At 46.4% G+C, this 18886-nt stretch overlaps 1 protein-coding gene across 5 annotated transcripts in view; it reads left to right on the top strand.

Moving 5' to 3' along the window:
- Ctif (cap binding complex dependent translation initiation factor) overlaps nucleotides 1-18886 on the top strand; it is a 301545-nt gene that overhangs the window by 268789 nt on the left and 13870 nt on the right. The window contains exon 11 of one of the 5 annotated variants that reach the window (XM_029560081.1): nucleotides 6520-6662. The exons of the other annotated variants lie outside the window; for them this stretch is intronic. Coding sequence (XP_029415941.1) covers nucleotides 6520-6567 — 48 coding nt within the window. The 3' untranslated portion in view covers nucleotides 6568-6662. Of the gene's footprint in view, nucleotides 1-6519; nucleotides 6663-18886 lie in introns of those variants that run through there. 5 annotated transcript variants of the gene reach the window in all.

Raw genomic sequence — 18886 nt, 5'->3', positions numbered from 1 at the left:
AAGGAGAGGGGGAAGGAGGGAAAGAGGGAGTGGGGAAGGAAGGAAAGGGGGAGAGAGAGACAGAGACAGAGAGAAATGGCTCAGCAGGTTAAGGCAGCTGCCACCAAACCTGAACACCTGATCTTAATACCCAGACTCTGCATAGTGGAAAGAGAGAATTGACTCATTCAAGTTATCCTTTGACTTCTACATGTGTATAGTTGTTTACACACATGTGCACATGTGTGTGTGCATATACAATACACTTAAAATGTAATAAAAATAAAATAAAAGATAGTAAGTCAAGAACTGTGGAGGTAAAACATTCATATAGCACAGAGGTCAAAGGGTAAAGCTTGCCTGCTTCCCATTTTGGACAGCTGAAACTGACTCCCAGCCTTCTCCCCCAACCCTCCTTATGGTCTGGCATCTGTCCCACCCAGCTTCGTGCTCCCATACAGGGACCCTCTACCAGCCTTTGTGATGCCCAGAAGTGGCCCTGGGTAAGAACATGCCTGGCCCCTGCCCTTCTAGAGGTACTGTTTTTCTGAAGGGGAAGGAAAACACAGAGAATACTCAGGAGGCTAAGGCAAGAGGATCAAGAGTTCAAACCTGACTGCAGAGTGAGTCCAAAGCCCCTCTAAACAGTTCAGAAAGAGCCTGTCTCAAAATAAAAAAGAGTATAGTAACGTAGTTGCCTTGTATGAGCAAGTTCCAAGTGCTAAGTTCAGGCCCCATTACAGAAAGGAGAAAGAGGAGGGGAGGGGAGAGGGAGGGGAAGAGGGATAGTATGGAATTGACGTTATCAAGGGGGAAATGGGGAAAATGAGGATATTCAACTTGGGAGACAGGAAGGGCACACAAGGATCCCTGGGGATAAAGGGGAAGGAAGGCACTAAAAAGAGGGGAGATAATAGGAGACAGGTATTATCGAGGCAAAAATGGGGGCACTAAAACTGGGAAAGAGGGAAGCTAGACAGGAAGAGGGGTAGAGAGGGAGAGGGAGAAGGAGGGGAGGGAAGGGAGAGGGAGGGGAGGGAGAGGGAGAGGGAGGGGAGGGCAGAGGAGTTGTCATGAAAGGAGAAAGAGGAGGGGAGGGAAGGGAGAGGGAGGAGGAGGGAGAGGGAGGGGAAGGGAGAGGGAGGGAAAGGGAGGACAGAGGAGTTGTCATGAGTATGTTATATCAGGAACCCATGGCTTGTGTCTTTCCACAATGTCAGAATTTAGTGAATAAAAGAAATTCATTAGCTCCACTATGGGCTGCAATTTGCCAAGTAATTCTGATTTCACTTAACTGGCCATTGGCACTCACAGGTTCTTTTATTCCAATCTTTGTTGTTGTTGTCTTTTGGAGACAGGGTCTCCCCATAGCCCCCAGCTGGCCTGGAACTCACTATGTAGACCAAGCTGGACTTGAATTCACAGAGATCCTCCTGCCTCTGCCTCCCGAGTGCTGGGAGGATAAGGCATAAGAGCGTGCACCACTACACCCGGCCTGCAATCTTTTTTATTTTTTTATTTTTTATTTTTATGTGTATGTGTGTATTGCCTGCACGCAGGTAAGTGCACCTGTGTCATGTAATGCTCGTGGAGGACAGAAGAGGCTGTCAGATCCCCTGGAACTGGAGTTATGGACAATTGTCAGCTGCCATGTAGGTGCTGGGATCGAACCCGGGTCTTCTGCAAGAACAGTGTTTTTAACCACTGAACCATCTCTTCAGCCCCCCAGCCTGCAACCATAATTACTAATATTAACTCTCAGATCACATACTTCACAGAGAGAGACAGCGGAGGGAAGGGGAGGGGAAGGGAGAGGAGAGAGAAAAGGGGAGGGGAAGGGAGGGGAGGGGAGGGGAGGGGAGAGGAGAGGTGAGCAGGATACTATGATGGTTATAAGATCCCAATAATCATTCTAAGCAGTGGGGGGGGGAAGAGAGAAGAGAAGAGAAGAGAAGAGAAGAGAAGAGAAGAGAAGAGAAGAGAAAATAGAAGAGAAGAGGAAGAGGGAGGTTACAAGATGGTTAAGAAAGGATTACAGAAGCTTTGAGGTCAGAGAGGCTGTCCAGCCAAAGAGCCTGGACATAGGCTTAAGGAAGAGTCTGCAGGGGACTGGGGGCACAGATCTGTTCAGGTGCAGCTAAGTCACATGTGGGCCCAGATGACAGGCCACTTCAGGAGGTCAGTTTGAAGCAGGCTGAGTGTCACTGACAGGAGACACCACTCTCCAGCTAGAACACAGGGACAGAGGCAGGAGTCCTTCACTATAATCTCTGGGACAAGGCCCATAACTGACCCCCGCCTGGTTAGTATTGGGCCACATTTCAGTCTTCAGGCGCTACTCCTTTTACAGCCCCAGATGACGGTGTTACATCTGGGGTGATTGATGCGCTCCTATGTCTGCTGTTTCTGATACCAATTTGATACATTTTCCTTCCATTATTAATTGACACAAATAAATTATTTATCAGTTTGTCCCTCCTAGTATGGTGGAAGATGGTAGTTATTTACTTGTATAAACAAGATAGAGAGACATTCTTTCTTAGCATTTATCCCCAAAATGGAGTAACTCAGGTCAGAACTGTTACTTTATAGGATGGAGTCATTGTAGGTTAGGCACAGCCTTAAAGGCTCTGTTCCACAGAACAGAGTGACCTGGAGTAGGCCCAGCCTGTTCTCAGAGGGAAGCAGGGTCCTGTGCTAAGAGCCAGTGATGCCAGAAGTACAGGTGACATTCCATGAACTGGAGGCTCTTCTGTTTATAGTCCCACAGTTTACAGTCAGTGCCGTGCCCACCGTGGGATGTAAACAGCATTGAGAGTACACGTCCTAATGGGGGAGATACTCGGGAACAACCTCTCCTCTTTTCTGTCCACCTAGACACAGCTAGAATCCAGATCCTTATTGATGGGCCTGGGTCGCTAGATCACAGGTGGACTGCACCAGGCCCTAGAAAAGGAAGCCCCCAAGAACAGCCTGTTCCTGCAGCCAGGAAGAGGGGTGCATGCAAAAAAGGGTAGATTTGAGGCTGACACACTCAGGCAGCTTGCTCTCTCTGGCCTTTAAGTTCTTTATTGGGTCGAGAATGAAATTAACTTAGTAGATTTGCTAATTACAAACTGACTTCCTCCCTTTTCTATAGCTCCTCGTCTGAGGGACACCCCACCTCTGAACAGGGAAGACAGGAAATAAAGGGATCCGTTTAATTGTATAAAATGAAGTACTTCTTAATAAGGAAAAAAAATGTAAAGGAGCCCAGTAATATAAGTCTCAGGGCCCTTACACATAATGCTTCCTCCAGGAGAATGCCTGCTTTCTAGATATCCTGGTCTCTGTTCAGATGTCAGTTCCTGGGAAGGGTACTGGCTACGCTCTTGGCACCTCTGTCACTGTCCTCAGACTGCCTTCTTTTCATAACCCTGACAGTACTTGGTAATATTGCCTTAGAATTTTCTTTGTTAATCTCTTTTCTAGCATGGGAACTCTAGAGGTAGAAAACGAGTCTATTCATAGCTATGTCCCTAGTGGTGCCTGACATACAGTGGGTACTCAATACTCATTGACAAAATCAATGAAATAAGTTGTCTAGACTGAGCAAAGTAGAAGACAATGGTCAGACCTTTGACAATGAATCTGCGAGGCTTCTCAGAAGAGTGCAGAATCCTCCAAGAGGCCAGATGAGAAGCAGGGTAGGTGGGTACAAGTAGCCCCTAGAAATGAGCCCACAACCACAGTGGGAAGGAATAGAGAGACTACTAACTCAAACTCAGAAGTGATTTGTGCCTACAGTAAGAGTGAACCAATGCAAAAGTGTCCTCAGCCCCGCCGCCTGGATGCTGGCCGGCATTTGGCTCTAGTTAGCGGGCCTTTTCTCAACTTCAGTCTACTAAGCTTCTTGGGAGATGGGAGAGTTAATTCATCTATCCAAGGTCAGGATCTCAAAAGTCAAGATCATCAGAAGTCAGAGGGGTGTCACAAAGCTTCTAGGAGCGTCTATGTAAGGAGAGAGTTCTTGAGGGGGTATTAAGTGAGCACCTGCTGTATGCCAGCTGAGCCTGGAGATGCAATGGAGCCTCAACCTGCCACTCCTGCATCCCCACCGTAAGGAGGAATGAGAGGGAGTGTCCAAGGCTCAGGAGGGTCCATGGAAGCCAAGGATAACGGAGAGTGTGGCAGGAAGGTGGTGGAGTAGAGTAGCTGAGAAAGAATACCAATACCCTTCCCTACCCCTGCCAAGAAACTGCTGCCCAGAAAACCCCACTTAAAGCTTGCACAAACACCTGAAGTCTATCCTTGGGACTCCCACCCAAGTCCCCTACTCCAGAAGTGAATTATTCAGAAGAGCCTTCAAGATTACCCTTAGGGCAGCCGTGTGCAGAAGCCTAAGGCAAACACAACAGAACCCTCACCAATTCAGCAAAATCTCAGCCACAGAGCCATGTCCAGTGTGAACATAATGTGAGCCACATCTACAATTTTCTAGTCATATTTAAAACAAAAAAGGGAACAGGTAAAATTAATTTTATGTTATCAGAGATGTCCAAAAATTCATAATTTCAGCATGGTGTAACCAATAGTATCAATAAGTTTTTTATTGTCACTGTTGCCTGTTTTGCTTTTTTGAGATAGGGCCTTCCTCTGTAGCCCAGGCTAGCACCAAACTCCCTATGTTCCTTCCTCAGCCTCTCAAATGCTAGGATTTATAGTTGAATGCTGCTGCAGCTAACAACGTTTTTTGCTACCGTTATTTTTATTTTTGTCTTATTTGCAAACTAAGTCTTTGAAACCTAATAGATATTTTACTCTGCAGGCACCACTGAGTTTGGGCCAGACACACTGCAAGTGCTCAAACCACATGTGGCTGGTGGCTATGGTGCTGGATGGAACAGGTCTGGAGGCTAGCTCCTGGAATCAGCAGGCTTTTAGAACAGTTTCGGATCCCAAAAGTCACAAATGTACTATTTACAGCTTCCCTCTCTCTGAGCACCCAGAGGGAAGGGGGAACAGTAAGAAATGAACCCCAAGGCTCACAGCCAGCTCCTGGCAGGGTCTATAAAAAGCAATCCTCAGACATACACACACACACACACACACACATACACACACACACACACACACACACACTCCAGAAAGAGGGAGGAAAGCATAGAGACAAAGGGCCCCGATGGAGTGACAGTGCAGAACAAGGCTCAGAACAGAACACACAGTAGGGATCAGTGCTGGCACTGCAGTGTCGCCCCACAGTGCCCGATGTGGAGAAGGCACAATTGGCCCATTTCACTGTCGTTTTGGTTACTTAGGGTGACCATTTCTTTAATTAAGACCTTCCCTCTTACTCAGAGGTATTGAAACATAAAAGTATTTGCTGAATCTAGTTTCCAAGGGTTAAAAGCCAGACTTAGAAGTTCAAACACACTTGTGGAAATGCAAACATACATGCAGTAACTAATTACCCTTTAATCAAGGCTGAAACCTTTCTTAAAACAATTAGCTCTGAGACTTGAACTGTAGGTACAACTCCCTTTTTGCCTAATTGTATTTCATCAGTAGGAGGGATATGACCAGTCCTTGAAGCAAGGGGCAGGAGGGGAATGAATTGGTACTATGCTTTTGGATTTGGGCTGGCCTGCGTTCCGCTTGGTTTGGAAATGTTAGTCAGAGGAGAGTTTGAGGTGTGGGGAAGGGCAGGGAGGATGTGGTTTGGGCAAGGGGAGTCCAGAGGCTGCCCCAGGCTTGGCCTGGTGCCATGGGAAGTCTTAGAAGCTGCTGCTGGCCACACTGAGGTGCCTTGCCTGGCTGGAGTTGAGGGCGTGGCCAAGGATTAACTGACTGGAAAGCAATTAGATAAGGTGGGGCTGGGAAAATACCTGGAATCCCAGGGCTGGAGTCAAGACTTGCTTGGCTAACTCTACAGTAGGGGGGTCTGGGGAGTAAGGGTAGCTTCTTGCTGATGCGGATTATAATGTGGGGGGTCGTGGGTGTCTTCAGCCCTCTAAGAAAGGGGCCTTATCCCACCTTTCCACACTCCTGCTCAGACCACTGGACTTTCCTAAGAGCTGCCCAGTCACATAGCTACCTGGTCTTAGGTGGGGGATGTATATATAGATGTATGGAGCTACCCTTCAGAGATGTTCACATTGGGAAAGGAGAGGTTAGAAGAGAAAAGTGGATGCCCTGGAAGAAAAAGATACCCAGGTGTTTGAAAGGGATAAGGAAGGTCACCAGCCCTGCCAAGAAACTGCTGCCCAGAAAACCCCATGTACATTAAAACTTGCCTAGATGCCTGAAGCCTATCCTCTGGGTGGAGGGAGGACTCCCTCCCAAGGCCCCTACTCCAGAAGTGAAATTGCAGGTTTATATACAGGGAACTGGAGGTCTTGATTGTTCAGAAGAGCCTTCAAGATCACCCTTGGGGCAGCCATGTTCAGAAGGCCAAGCTAGTCAGCCCAGAGCAGGATTCCCTCAGATTCCAAAAACCTCTGATGACTTATTTTCCCTCCTCTTCTCCTCTCCTCCCCCCTCCTCTCCTCTCTGTTCCCATAGATCAGCCTACAAACCTCTCCTATAGAGAACCAAATAGTAAGTACTTGAGACTTTGTGGGCCAACAGGCAAAATCAAGTTCAACCACATCCTTGTGCCTTGAAGTGTACCAAGCAGCTCAACTCTGGCCTTGCAGCTTAAGAGCAGCCTAGACATGGAAATGAATGAGACTGTGTTCCAGTGAGATGTTATTAATGGATATTAAAATCTGAATTTCATATAATTTGTATGTATCACAGCAAGTCTCCTTTTTTTGTTTGGGTGAGGGGCCTTCATTTTTCATGGGCTGAGAAAAACAAGTCCTGACCAGATCACTTTGGTGGCAGTAGTTTACAGGATCTAGATCTGTGGTTCTTAACTGGGAAATCCCCCTTCAGGAGATTTTGCTGCTCACTAAAGTGAGAATTGCTATCATAAAAGAGAAATTTCAGGTTCCCAGGCTTGCAGATGCTGCAGTAAGAAAGACCTTACCCTAATACTGTGATCTAGTTCAGCCTCCACCCCCGTTTTACAGATGACAAAACCAAGGCCCCAGGTGACGGAACTGTCATGTGAACCCAGGCAGCAGTTCCTTCATCCCAGGATACACAGCTGGATGGTTTTCTCTCTGTTTCTAGCCACTCTCAGAGATCTGCCCTGCCAGCTCATACTGCCCAGGGCTCTAGCTGAGACACAGGAAGTATATGTGTGCCCTGGAGCCCCAGCATGGCAGGGCTCTAGTGAGTCATTTCCCACAAGTGGAACTAGGTGCTCTGAGCCATCCGCATGAAAAACTCCAGACGGCTGTGGGGGTCTGCAGGGCAGAACCTAGAGCAAAGCCGAAAGTGCCCTCTGGGAGAAAGGCAATAGAACGAGGGCTGGGACATCAGACCCTAAGACTGACAGGACTTTTACCTCCCACTCTGTTGGTGCTAGCTGGAACCTGGGGCAAGTTCTGGCATCTGTAAAATGGGGAAAAGCCCTTGTGTCTCCCTAGTTCCTGCAGGAACAAGAAATCAAACTAGTCAGGTGTTAGGTACATGGTGGAATACTTCTATGGTATCTTTTTAAAACATTTTTTTTTTTTTGTATGAGGAATACTGCCTGCATGTATGTAAGTTCACCTGTGTTGTGCAATGCCCACGGAGGTCAGAAGAGGGCATCAGAGTTCCTGGAACTGGAGTTACAGATGGTTGTTAGCCACCATGTAGGCGCTGGGAATCAAACCCAGGTCCTCTGCAAGAGCAGCCAGTGCTCTTAACTGTTGGGCCAACTCTCCAGCCCATTCTATTAAGTATCTTTATTGACCACCCTAGCTTATCCCTTAACTACTGAGCTGCTCAGCCACAGCCTAAGAAGGCATATATTCCTCCTAGTAACACACAAGACAGTGGTGGTAGCCCTGTGGAGCAGTCACCCTCCATGCTCCGGAGGCATTTCCACTGGTGATTTAGAGTGAGAAGTATTAAGTCCACATACCTAGTATTCTTGCATGGCCCTTGGCTTCTGGAAACCCACTGAGGCTTGATATAGACATCTGTGAACCTGAGTGGGTATGCATTTTTCTTGGAGAGATAGCCACAGTTTCCATCCATCTTTAAAAGGATCCATGATGCCAAGAAAGTCAAACCCGGGTCTAAGGGTTATATAGCTTAGTGGTAGAGCACCTGATTAGCATGCACCAGACCCTGGCTTCCATCTCTACCTTGCATGCACACACACACACACACACACACACACACACACACACACACACACGCATGCACAAATCAAACACAGTGAGTAAAAGGCAGCTTCCTGCCTGCCCTACCAGGTGGCCTTGTCTCATTCAGATCTGAATTTTGGTCAGCCAGAAATTCTGGGCCTAGAACTCCTGCCCTACCCTACCAATTCCCAGAATCCGATGATGTTCCAGGAGGGAAACACCGGAGGAGAGGAACTAAGGACAGTGGGGCCATAAAAACCACCACCAGCTGAGGTATGAGCCATCCAAACCCCATAGCATCATTGTGCTTGCCTCAGATGCAACAGAGAGCTGCGGTTTCCAAAAGAAAGGACCAGGCTCCAGTGTCATCAGGCAGTAATGACCCAAGGGAGGGGCTCCTGAAAGGAAGGGGCCAGGAGGACTCTAGGGCAACTCTCGTTCCATTTCTTGACCTGGCATTCCCTTTGTGAGAATCCATCCAAATACTTAGAATTGTGGCACATTTTTGCATGTGTTACATTTAAATAAAAAGTTTCTCAAAGATGTTCAACTGCGCAAAGTCAAAAAACGTTATAAAATCACCCCTTTGCAGATTTTCTATATAATTTTGCAACAAAGTTAGCACCGAGCTTGAAGAAAGTCATTTATACATAAACGCAAATAATAGAGTAAGATTTTAAAATAATCCTAAAGCCAGATTTAAGTGTCTCTCTTCCCAACCCAAGCTGCTATCTAAGTCTGCTTATATAACCTTGGCTGGCTTTAATTATCTTACCAGCCCACAGGCTGGCCAGGCTGCTTCACAGCTACAGTGGACCTGCCTGAGTCCAGCCTATTTTGAGTAGTCTGTCCACAAGGGCAGTGGCCTTGCACTGCCACCCTGACTCCAGTGTGACCAGTCTCCTCCCTCTCTCCTCCAAGGGTCCCCTCTGATGAGTCTGTCTTATCTTTCATATCATATACATTCCCCTGCTCTGGTCAATGTGTTCATTGACCATTAGAAGGAGAAGCCTTCCCTTAATCCCACACTCCCCTCCAGGAACTCCCTTGCTGCTCTCTTCCTATAGAGCCAAATTTTTCAAAAGAGCAGTCTCCACATACTGTCTCTCCAGGTAGCTTCTGACCAACCAAGCCAACAGCAATCATGGTCCCTCTGAAGCACAACATTCAACTCGAACATCCCTGATCTGAAAACCCAAAGTCCTAGACCTTTTGACTGCATACGTGGTATCACAAATGGAAAACTCCATGCCATGAAACTTTATTTCTTAAAATTCTTTTAAATGTTATACAGAATTACCTTCAGGCTATGAGTATATATGGTATATATGAAGCATAAAGGTAGTGCATGTTGAGACTTGGGTCCTATGAATGTGAAACAGCCCAAAATCAGAAGAAAAGAGTCAGAAATCCAAAATTGAATAAGGGATTCTTCATCTGTGCTACCAACCTCACATGGCTGTCCTGGCTTCAGCTTCACTTTCATAGCTCAAATACAGCTGTAGTTAATGCATTTTATGGTTTGTCATTGTTGCTATTGTTGTTAGACTCACTACGTAGCCTAGGCTGACCTTGAACTAGGAAGTCTCTTGCCTCACACTCCTTAGAACTATAGGCATGTGCTACCATGCCTGGCTTATAAATAAAATGTAAATGAATGAGAGTGACTATTCCAACGAAAAATTTTTATGGACATTGAAATTTGAGTTGCATATAATTTTTACATGTAGTCAAATATTCTTTTTCTTTTACATTTTCCTCAGGCATTTAAAAATGTGAAAGCCATTCTTAGCTCTATAGACCATATGCCCACATGAAAAGCAGAGCATGGGAGGGCACAGGTGGGCTGTGTGTTACTCACCCCTGATGATCAACTCTGGGCATTTGGTAAGGTCTGCAGACATTTTGGGTTGTCACTATGGGGGTACGGGGCGGGGGGTCGATGGTATCTGGAGGATAGAAGTTGAGATGTTAATTCCTGACAGGCAGTACCTCTGGGCAGGATGTTTGTGGGGCAGCCTCCCGGGGTGTCCCACCTCCAGGCCAGGCCTTGCTTCTTCTCCACGAAGCACCTAGGGCTCTGAGACTTTCTTAGAAGCACATTGGTGAAGGAGTCATTATTTGAGACTTGCTTTGCTTCTCTTATGAGTCAGGATTATGTCAATAGCACTGATCAGGAAGACATTCAGACTGGTGTTGATCAATGTATCTAGAAGTTTTTGCAAGACAGACAGAAAAAAAAAAGTTTCTGGGCAGAAACCAGAGCAAGTTACCAAAGAGGATGTCTCAGAACTAAGGAGTGAATTGCAATGGAAAGCACTTGACAAAGCTGAGCTGCTGATTGCCAGCAGGTGCCACAGGACATCAGTGCATAGCATAAAAAGCCAGCTAAAATCCCCCAGGGCTCCCTGACCAACCTCAAACAAGCATCTGCCAATAGCCCTGCACCCTGAAGCAGACCTAAGATCCATTCTGCTCTAAGGCAGCCCTGTAGAGACAGTCTTGCCAAACCTCCTTCTCTATGAACTCTATTGGAGAATGAGTTGGAGTTAGTTTACATTCCTACCTATTTTTATGATTTTTTTTTTTAGATATGGTTTTACTGTGTAGCCCAGGCTGGCCCTGAACTCATGTTCCCCTGCCGCAACTTCTGTAGTGCTCATTTCCTGAGTGCTTTATAAAATGCCTATGGCTTTGATGTTTGTTTGTTTTGAAGATATTGTATTTTTACGTGACTTCATCTCTTTGCTTTTTCAGTTGTTAGTTTGCTAGAACCTGAAAGAACTTTTTTTTTAAATAAAATAATTTTTATTGATTTTTTTTGTAAATTTTACATAGTATATTTTGATTGAATTTAGATCCTTTCCCCTATCTGCAACCCCCCTTACTACTTCCTGCCCAATTTCATTTTCACACACACACACACACACACACACACACACACACACACATATTAAGGCCTTTAGACTCAAATTGGGGTCTCCAAATGTCCTTCAGTGTAGATCTAGCCACTGGAGCCTGGTTAAACTACCAAGAGTCACACTGTTAAAAGAGACTGACTCTTCCCTTCCCAGTAACCATTGGTTTCCAGTAGTTCCTCAGATAAGGCTGGGGTTTTTTACCCACTTCCCCATGTCTATGCTGGCTGGAGAATTTTGTCTGGCTGGAGCTTACATGGGACTTATACATGTCATCAACACTGCTATGAGTTCATATGTGTAACTTCCCAGCTGTCTGGAAAACTCTGTTTCCTTGTGGTCATCTACCACCTTTGGTCTTACACTTCCTGCCCCCTCTTCATCCCAAACCTCGGGAGGCATAAGTTTTGTTTTTTTTAATTTTTTTTTTAAATTTTATGTGTATACGAGTATTGCCTGCGTGTAGGTAAGTGCACCTGTGTCATGCAGTGCCCATGGAGGACAGAAGAGGCTGTAGTCAGAGCCCCTGGAACTGGAGTTAGGGACAGTTGTTAGCTGCCATGTAGGTGCTGGGATTCAAACCTGGGTCTTCTGCAAGAACAACCAGTGTTTTTAACCACTGAGCCATCTCTCCAGTCCCGGGAGGCACAAGTTTAACATAGATGTCCAATTCAAGGATAATTACTCTGTAGTTTCTTATTCCTGTGCTAATCACCATCTGCTGCATAAGGAAACGTCTCTGGTCAGAGTTGAGAGATGCATTCATCCATGGGTATAACAGTAAGTCATTAGGAGTTTAATACTATATTTAGCAGAAAAATAGTATTAGGCTCTTTCCTATGGCCTATGGGCCCACGTGTTCCTAAGCCTGATACTGATGTAGGTATGGATTCCATCTTATGAAGCAGACCTTAAATCCAATTGGAAAGTGATTGGTTATTCCAGTAAAATGCTTGCCATTGTTGCACCACGGGTCATATCTTGCCAAGCCAGTTGCTGGTGAAGTACATGGGATAAAGAAACAAATTTTAATCATTTGAAAAGCCAGAGAATATGGAGTTTGGTTATCACCCTTCAGAGCCATCCATGTTAGTATGGACAAATACGTAAATTTGCTCTTTCAAGACTTTGAACTACCTCAAAAAGAGGAATCTAATGCAACAACATAATGCTTCTAGAGCAGTACAAAGTGAGCATATTTTGCAAGTGACTGACAAAAGGGTTAAAATACACTAGGTTGGGGCTGAAGAGATGGTTCGGTGGTTAAGAGCACTGGCTGCTCTTACAGAGGACCTGGGTTTGATTCCCAGCACCCACATGGCAGCTAACATGTCTAAAACTCCGCTTCCAGGAGATCCAATTCTCTCTTCTGACATGTATGCCATGCATGACATGGGTGCACTTACACACATGCAGGCAATACACACATACGCAAATAATAAAAATAATAATTTTTTTTAAAAAAAGTAAACTGTACTAGGTTATAGGCAGGTTACACTAGCATTATAGACAGGTCCTAATACTGATGCTGGCTCTTAGTGGGGGCTTATATTTTGTGGGATCTTTATTTGCCCCTTCCTGAGGGTGCACGTGTCAGGAGCCATGGCATTCTAAGTACTCTCAGGCCGTCACAGTCAGGTACGAGTGAAGCATGAAGGGTTAGCGCTTGCTTGGGTTGTCTCTTTGGGTTTTATTTGTGGTGTATTTTGTTGTACTTTTTCGGAGCAGTACCCCAAACAAACAAAATGGACAATTGTCTCCTGAATCCACATCGGTCAGTGCATCTCTGGCTCAGTGTCTTGTCCATTTTGGTCTCTGAAGCCTTAGAGCTCCTCCCTCACACACTGACATCCACTCATATTTCCTGCCTGATCTGAGTGCTGTCACGCAGTCCACAAAGCTTCCAAATGCCCCTTCCACTGCATCTCAGAGCACAGGATTTTGTTGTGTTTTATCACCTTTTTAAAGTTCTCCCAAAGGGTTATGATTTTTAACTGCCCCCATGTTACCTGCCTTACTGTATACCCATGAGAATTAGGCATTGTTTCCTTTGAACATGCAAGACCATATTTATTTTTGCTTACGATCCTTCTAGTTATTTTTCCTTATATGCTTGGCTGTACAATGTTTGGCACGTGGGCCAACTAGTATCAGCTTGAGGCTCACAAATCCCCCTAGTTAGAATGAATAGATGAAACAGAGTTTTCAAAGTTGTTTAGGGTGGGCATGAGTACTTGGGAGGTAGAGGCAGGAGAACAGAGTTCAAGGTCATCCTCAGCTACATTGCAATTTTGAGGCTAGTCTAGGCTACATGAGATCCTGGCTCAAAAAAAAAAAATCTGTTTTATGAGCTCTGACTGACACCTCTAAATTTCTTGGCTAAAAACCTAAATAAACTGATTGCATTTTGGCCAGTCTTTCAATAATAAAGGTGTCGGTGAAATTTTTTAAAATTAAAAAAGATGTACACTGCATAAGAAGCCCCCACAACAAAGAATTACGTGACACAAAATGTCAATTTCCCTACAGCTGAGTGCTTCTAATCTCAATGGGTACATGAGACTCAGGGCCTCCAGTGCAGCATAGAGTCCTCTGTGCTGAGGACTCCCCAGTGCATGGCCATCCAGAACCTCCCCTCTGAATCCAGACTACAGTGGCCCAGCAGTTCCTCTCCAGCCAGCCTCAGTGGTGGTCAATGTAGCTCCTGCCCATCTAGTTTTGCTCAAGCTAGAAACCCAGGTGGGCGTTGTGCTTGACTCCTTCCTCCTTCTTGTTCCCCAGATGACCCCCCACTTCCCTTCTGCCTGTCCTCACAGAGACTGAAAGAAATAGGATTGATTTTGTGGGTTCCTCTGAGACCAGTCTCCTTCCTACTCACATGTGAAGCACACACTGGTATAGGCAAGCAATGTGTGCACACATGGGTGTGCCCTTAAGCAGGCTCAAGGTGTATAGATCACCTCCACCAATTTGGCCTCCTCAGAGCCAAGGACACACAGTGAAATATGGAAGACCTGACTAGAAGTAGAAGTAGAATGACTGGCCACGGGACAGGCAACCGTAGCTGCAGTGGGCAGGGAGGTGCCAGCCTGGAGCCTCTGTTGGTCAGATTCAAGGGCAGTAGCCACTCCAATCTTGAACCTCACAAACCCCAGATCTGTGCTACCAGGCCTGTACCTGTCTCCCTAACACAACACCCTGGCCTGTCCACAGACCCCTTTGAACCCCTAATGGTGCCTAATGGACCCACCTCTCGCTCTCCAAATCTGCTCCTCTTCCCATGGAAGGGCCACCCTCTCTTGCATTGAGACCAAGGCCATCTCTGCCTTTCTCACCCTACCCTATCTTGAATCTGCCAGGCTCCAGGCACTATGGACAACATTTTTTATTGAATTTTTGCATTTTACATACAATTTGATGGTATTTAGATTCCCTCCTCTCACCACACCTCCCCTTGTTGTCCCCCACCCAATATTATATGTGTGTGTATGTATGTGTATGTGTGTGTGTGTATATATATATATATATATATATATTTATATATTTATGGCCTATAGAGTCTAATTAGTCTTTTAGTATGGGTCCATTCACTGGAGCCTGGATAACCTACCAAAAGTCCTATCCTCAAAAGAGATTGTCTCTCAGCAGCCATTAGTTGCCACTATTTCCTTTAGTTGGGTTGGGGTTTCTTACCCACTTCTTCATGTCTATGCTGGGATTTTGTCTGATTTGAACTTACATGGAAATTTTGCGGGCTGTCACCATTGCTGTGTATTCATATGAATAACTGACTAGCTGCCTGGAAAACTCTGTTTCCTTGTGGTCATCTACCTCCTCTGGCTCTTACAGTCTTTCCACGCTCCTCTTCTGCAATGATCCCTGAGGCTTGGGAGGCAGAAGTTTGATATAGGTGTCCTATTCAGGAATAAGCACTCTGCAGCCTCTTGTTCTCTGTACATTGGCCAGTTCTGGGTTTCTGTGTTAATCATCTGCTGCATAAAGGAAACGTATCTGGTGAGAGGTAAGAGATGCATTAATCTAAGGGTATAACAATAAGTCATTAGGAGTCAGTTTAATGCAATAACTATTTAGTAGAAAACTAGTATTAGGTTCTCCCCTCTCTCGTGTGACCTTTCTAGCCTCAGGTTCCTAAGCCTGCTATCCATGTCAGATATGGGCTCCATCCTAGGAAGTAGACCTTAAAAAAATCCAATTAAAAAGTAGTTGCTTACTCACATAATATTCATGCCACTATTGCACTGGTGGGCATATCTTGCCAGGCCAGTTGTTTTGTAGTTCACAGGATTCACAGCTAGGTAGGGTTGATGATTATTTTTTACCTTCTGCTAGCTTGCATAGCACCTTCTAGTACTATGAATGCTAGCCAATAGAGATGAGGCTCTGAAGTCAGCACTAGCATGATTTCTCCTTGTTTGTTCTATAGTTCATGTATGTAGTGTCTTCAGCAACAGGGTCTTATTGACTGTGGACAACTTTTGCAGATATCTCAGGCCTGCCCCTTCTCCATGACTTGGCTAGATCACGATACCTTCCACCTGAATTGCCAACCACAGTTCTAAACATGCTCCCCTCTTCCTGTCTTCCCTGTCCTGTTCCCTCTCCTCTCCAAACACTGCAAGTCACTGGTGTGAGGATAATCTCTCTGCCTAGTGTACTCGTCTCTGTCCTTTTCATCCCATTCTTTTCCTGTTCTACCCAGAAAGGTCTTTCCCCAAGAAGATTTCCCTGAGCCTCCTCCTCCATACAGGTAAGAAGAGCTCTGCCTGTCGCCATACCCATGTCCTGTGCCCTATGCAGCCCACTTAATAAAAAGAGCTGCCACTGGTAGAGACAAGCTTGCTATATACCAGATACTGTTCCAAATGGTTTGTGTAGACTGTCTCCCTTCATCCCTACAATAACCCATAGAGGGAGGGAATATTATTATCCCCATCTCATAAATTAGGAAGCTGAGACCCAGAGAGGTGACCACTGTGTAACACAGCATGAGTAGCTGAGTTAGGATTAAGGTTAGTCAGACCATCTTCCTTTACAGCCTATATTCCAAATACTGATCTGCTGGGCTCTGGGTCTCTGTTGGATGGATGGGTGGGTGGGTGGGTGGATGGATGGGTGGATGGGTGGATGGATGGATGGATGGATGGATGGATGGATGGATGGATAGATGTTACAACCACTGGAAGAGTTGAAGGTAGGATCTGATATATTCCAAGCCTCTCGGTCACTGGGGGGTGGGGTGGCTTTTGGAATACACTCACCCCAGTCAGTCCAAGCCTTCTTTCAAACCCAATCTTCAGGTCTTCTGAGAAAGACGGCTGGGCACAACACCCAGCATGAACAGTGTGAAGAATTCTAACCTGGGTAGACACCAGAGGACACTCAGAACTAGGAGAAACCAAATAGGTGCCCCTAGAGCTGTGAGTAGTAAGCTCTAACAAAGGACATAAGGGGAGGCACTTAGGAAGACTTCAAGGAAGAGGAGGAAGGGGAAGAAATGGGGAGGAAGGAGAGGGGAGGAGGGTCTTGGGGATGGTCTTAAGAGGTTTGGGAAGTGAAGCCAGGGGAGAAGAAGGTATGACGAGCAGAAACTACAGGCAGATGAGGACAGGACAGCTCCATAGGTCAGTAAACAAATGAGCTTGGTAGGATGAAAGCTTGGAAGGGGAGGGAGGAGGAAGCAAGCCCTTATGGACATGGGCCAGAGAGCCAGAATGCCAAGTTAAATGCTTTATCTCCTTGAGATGTAGTCAGTTGAACACAGTAAGGATGCATGGAGAATACAGACTAGTGAGTTGTAGGCTCATTCATCTAAAAGCTCTTCCCAACTTAGAAAGTGTTGCCCATTATTAAAGCTTCCTTTCTGCTAAGGGTACAGCTCTAAAGCCAAATTTCCAGGTGCCAATTAAAACTTATCTCCAAGTCTCTTAGACTTGGCAGAGTACTCACTGAATCCCTTCTGATAGTCCCCAAGTGGCCCCAGGCCCTTTTCTCAGCCCAGGCCTGTCTGCCCCTCTGTTGGGTGGCTGCCACTCTGAATACAATGCTAATTATGCCTTTAGCACAGTCCTATTATTCTCTGAACATTAACAGAGCTTACTTGTCCCAGGCCCAGCTGTTCTGCCCAGTTGGTCCTTGGTTACTGCCTTATGCGCTAACCCACCACAGAGCTAGCTGGGCTCCATGATCTAAGGGACAGCCCTCAGTCTGGCTTCTGCATTGTGGCTTCAGACTCCACACCTGCTTCACCCCTGGAAGACCACACTCCTGACTGGGATCCAGGTAGCTATGGGCATTCCTGTTCATTCTTAAATGCAGCAAGCCAATATCACCATGTGGGAGAGGACATAGTAAGTAAAGGGTGGTTTTGTTGTTGTTGTTGTTGTTGTTGTTATTGTTTTGGTTTTTTTTTGTTGTTGTTGTTGTTGTTTTTTTGCTGAATGGCATACTTGGTGAGAAAGAATGGGTCAGCAAGCATTTGGCTACTTCCACTCCTCAAAGTCCTTGCTGGTCACTTTAGCATCCCCCCTCCCATAGAATCTTGCAAGTGTTGATGTAGGCATGCCACAAAGAACCTCTAAGAAACTTCTTCCTGGTGCTGACAAAATGGGTGGCATAGCCCCCTAGATTATCTTGGGCCTCCATCTATAAGCAGGTTAGGCCCCCTGGGCACAGGGAGCCACTTCCTCTGTAATAAGTGGGTGGCCTTCTTTGCTGCACGCTCCTCAGATTTTGTCTAAAATGCAAAGAAGTCACCACTCTATCCACAGTTACCTACTATTCACAGTCACCTCCCTACCATCCTTGCTGATTATATCTATCATCTGGTATTGTGAAAGGGAACATCTTGCTCCCCAGGAGGCATCTTGTCTCCCTAAGCTGCTGGATGGAGACAAGGGGAATGCGGGGAGGGAGGAAGGGGCTGGTAGGAGGGGCACCCTGGAGACTTGGGTGGCTGGACAGCAGCACTGCCACCCCCAGGAAGTTCACCCTGTGAAAGGAAAGGACAGTTTTGCAAGCGAGGCCAGCCCTGGTGAGCTGCCCATCGGGCTCTGGCACAGCGCTGGGCCTGTTAGGAAATCAGGGAGACACTGCGTCTCTCAGGCAGGCGCCACTTCTCACTTGCCCCGGCCCTACTCACTCCAAGCACTGGCTCTGGAGCCAGGCTGGCAGTTGGGCAGGTGGCTGGGTGCCCTCTGCCACAGGCCTGGTGCCCAGGAAGCTCCCGTTCCAGCTTGGCTAATATTCCCTGTCTGGGTCCCACTGGTAAGGCCAGGGGGCTATCAGTAGCCATCTCAACAGGGGCACAGTGTGACACTTAGAGAAGGATTCCAGACTGTTTCCTCCTCCCCTTGAGCTCCAGTGCCCTCATGTCCTTTCCTGCCATTCGGGGACTATTTTGCATGAACACAAAAGAAAACCCCACCCAAGATGCCCAGCTCCCCTCACCCCCACTTTGAAAGGGAAGGTTTGCCTCTGGGTTCAGTAACTACCTGATTATCATCACCAGAGCCATGAGGGTGCACTGAGCTAATATTTTCATATTGTGTATTTGACCCTGTAAAAGGGTAAGGGGTGGAAGATGGCGACGTCACTCGGTGGCTGCTTTGGAAGCCTTCGAGTTTATCATTCAAATGAGATGTTTGTCTGAAGAGAAACAGCCAGGGGAATGGGTCCAGGGTCAATCAAAAGAGTCCAGAGTCACTTGGGTGGGCTGGAAATGGGAGCCAACCATCATGGCAGTGAGAG

The sequence above is a fragment of the Nannospalax galili genome, unplaced genomic scaffold (assembly GCF_000622305.1).
Source record: "Nannospalax galili isolate Female #2095 unplaced genomic scaffold, S.galili_v1.0 scaffold169, whole genome shotgun sequence".
Classification (NCBI taxonomy): domain Eukaryota; kingdom Metazoa; phylum Chordata; class Mammalia; order Rodentia; family Spalacidae; genus Nannospalax; species Nannospalax galili.
The sequence above is the reverse complement of the archived record's forward strand: the minus strand, read 5'-3'. Positions and strand labels throughout refer to the sequence as shown.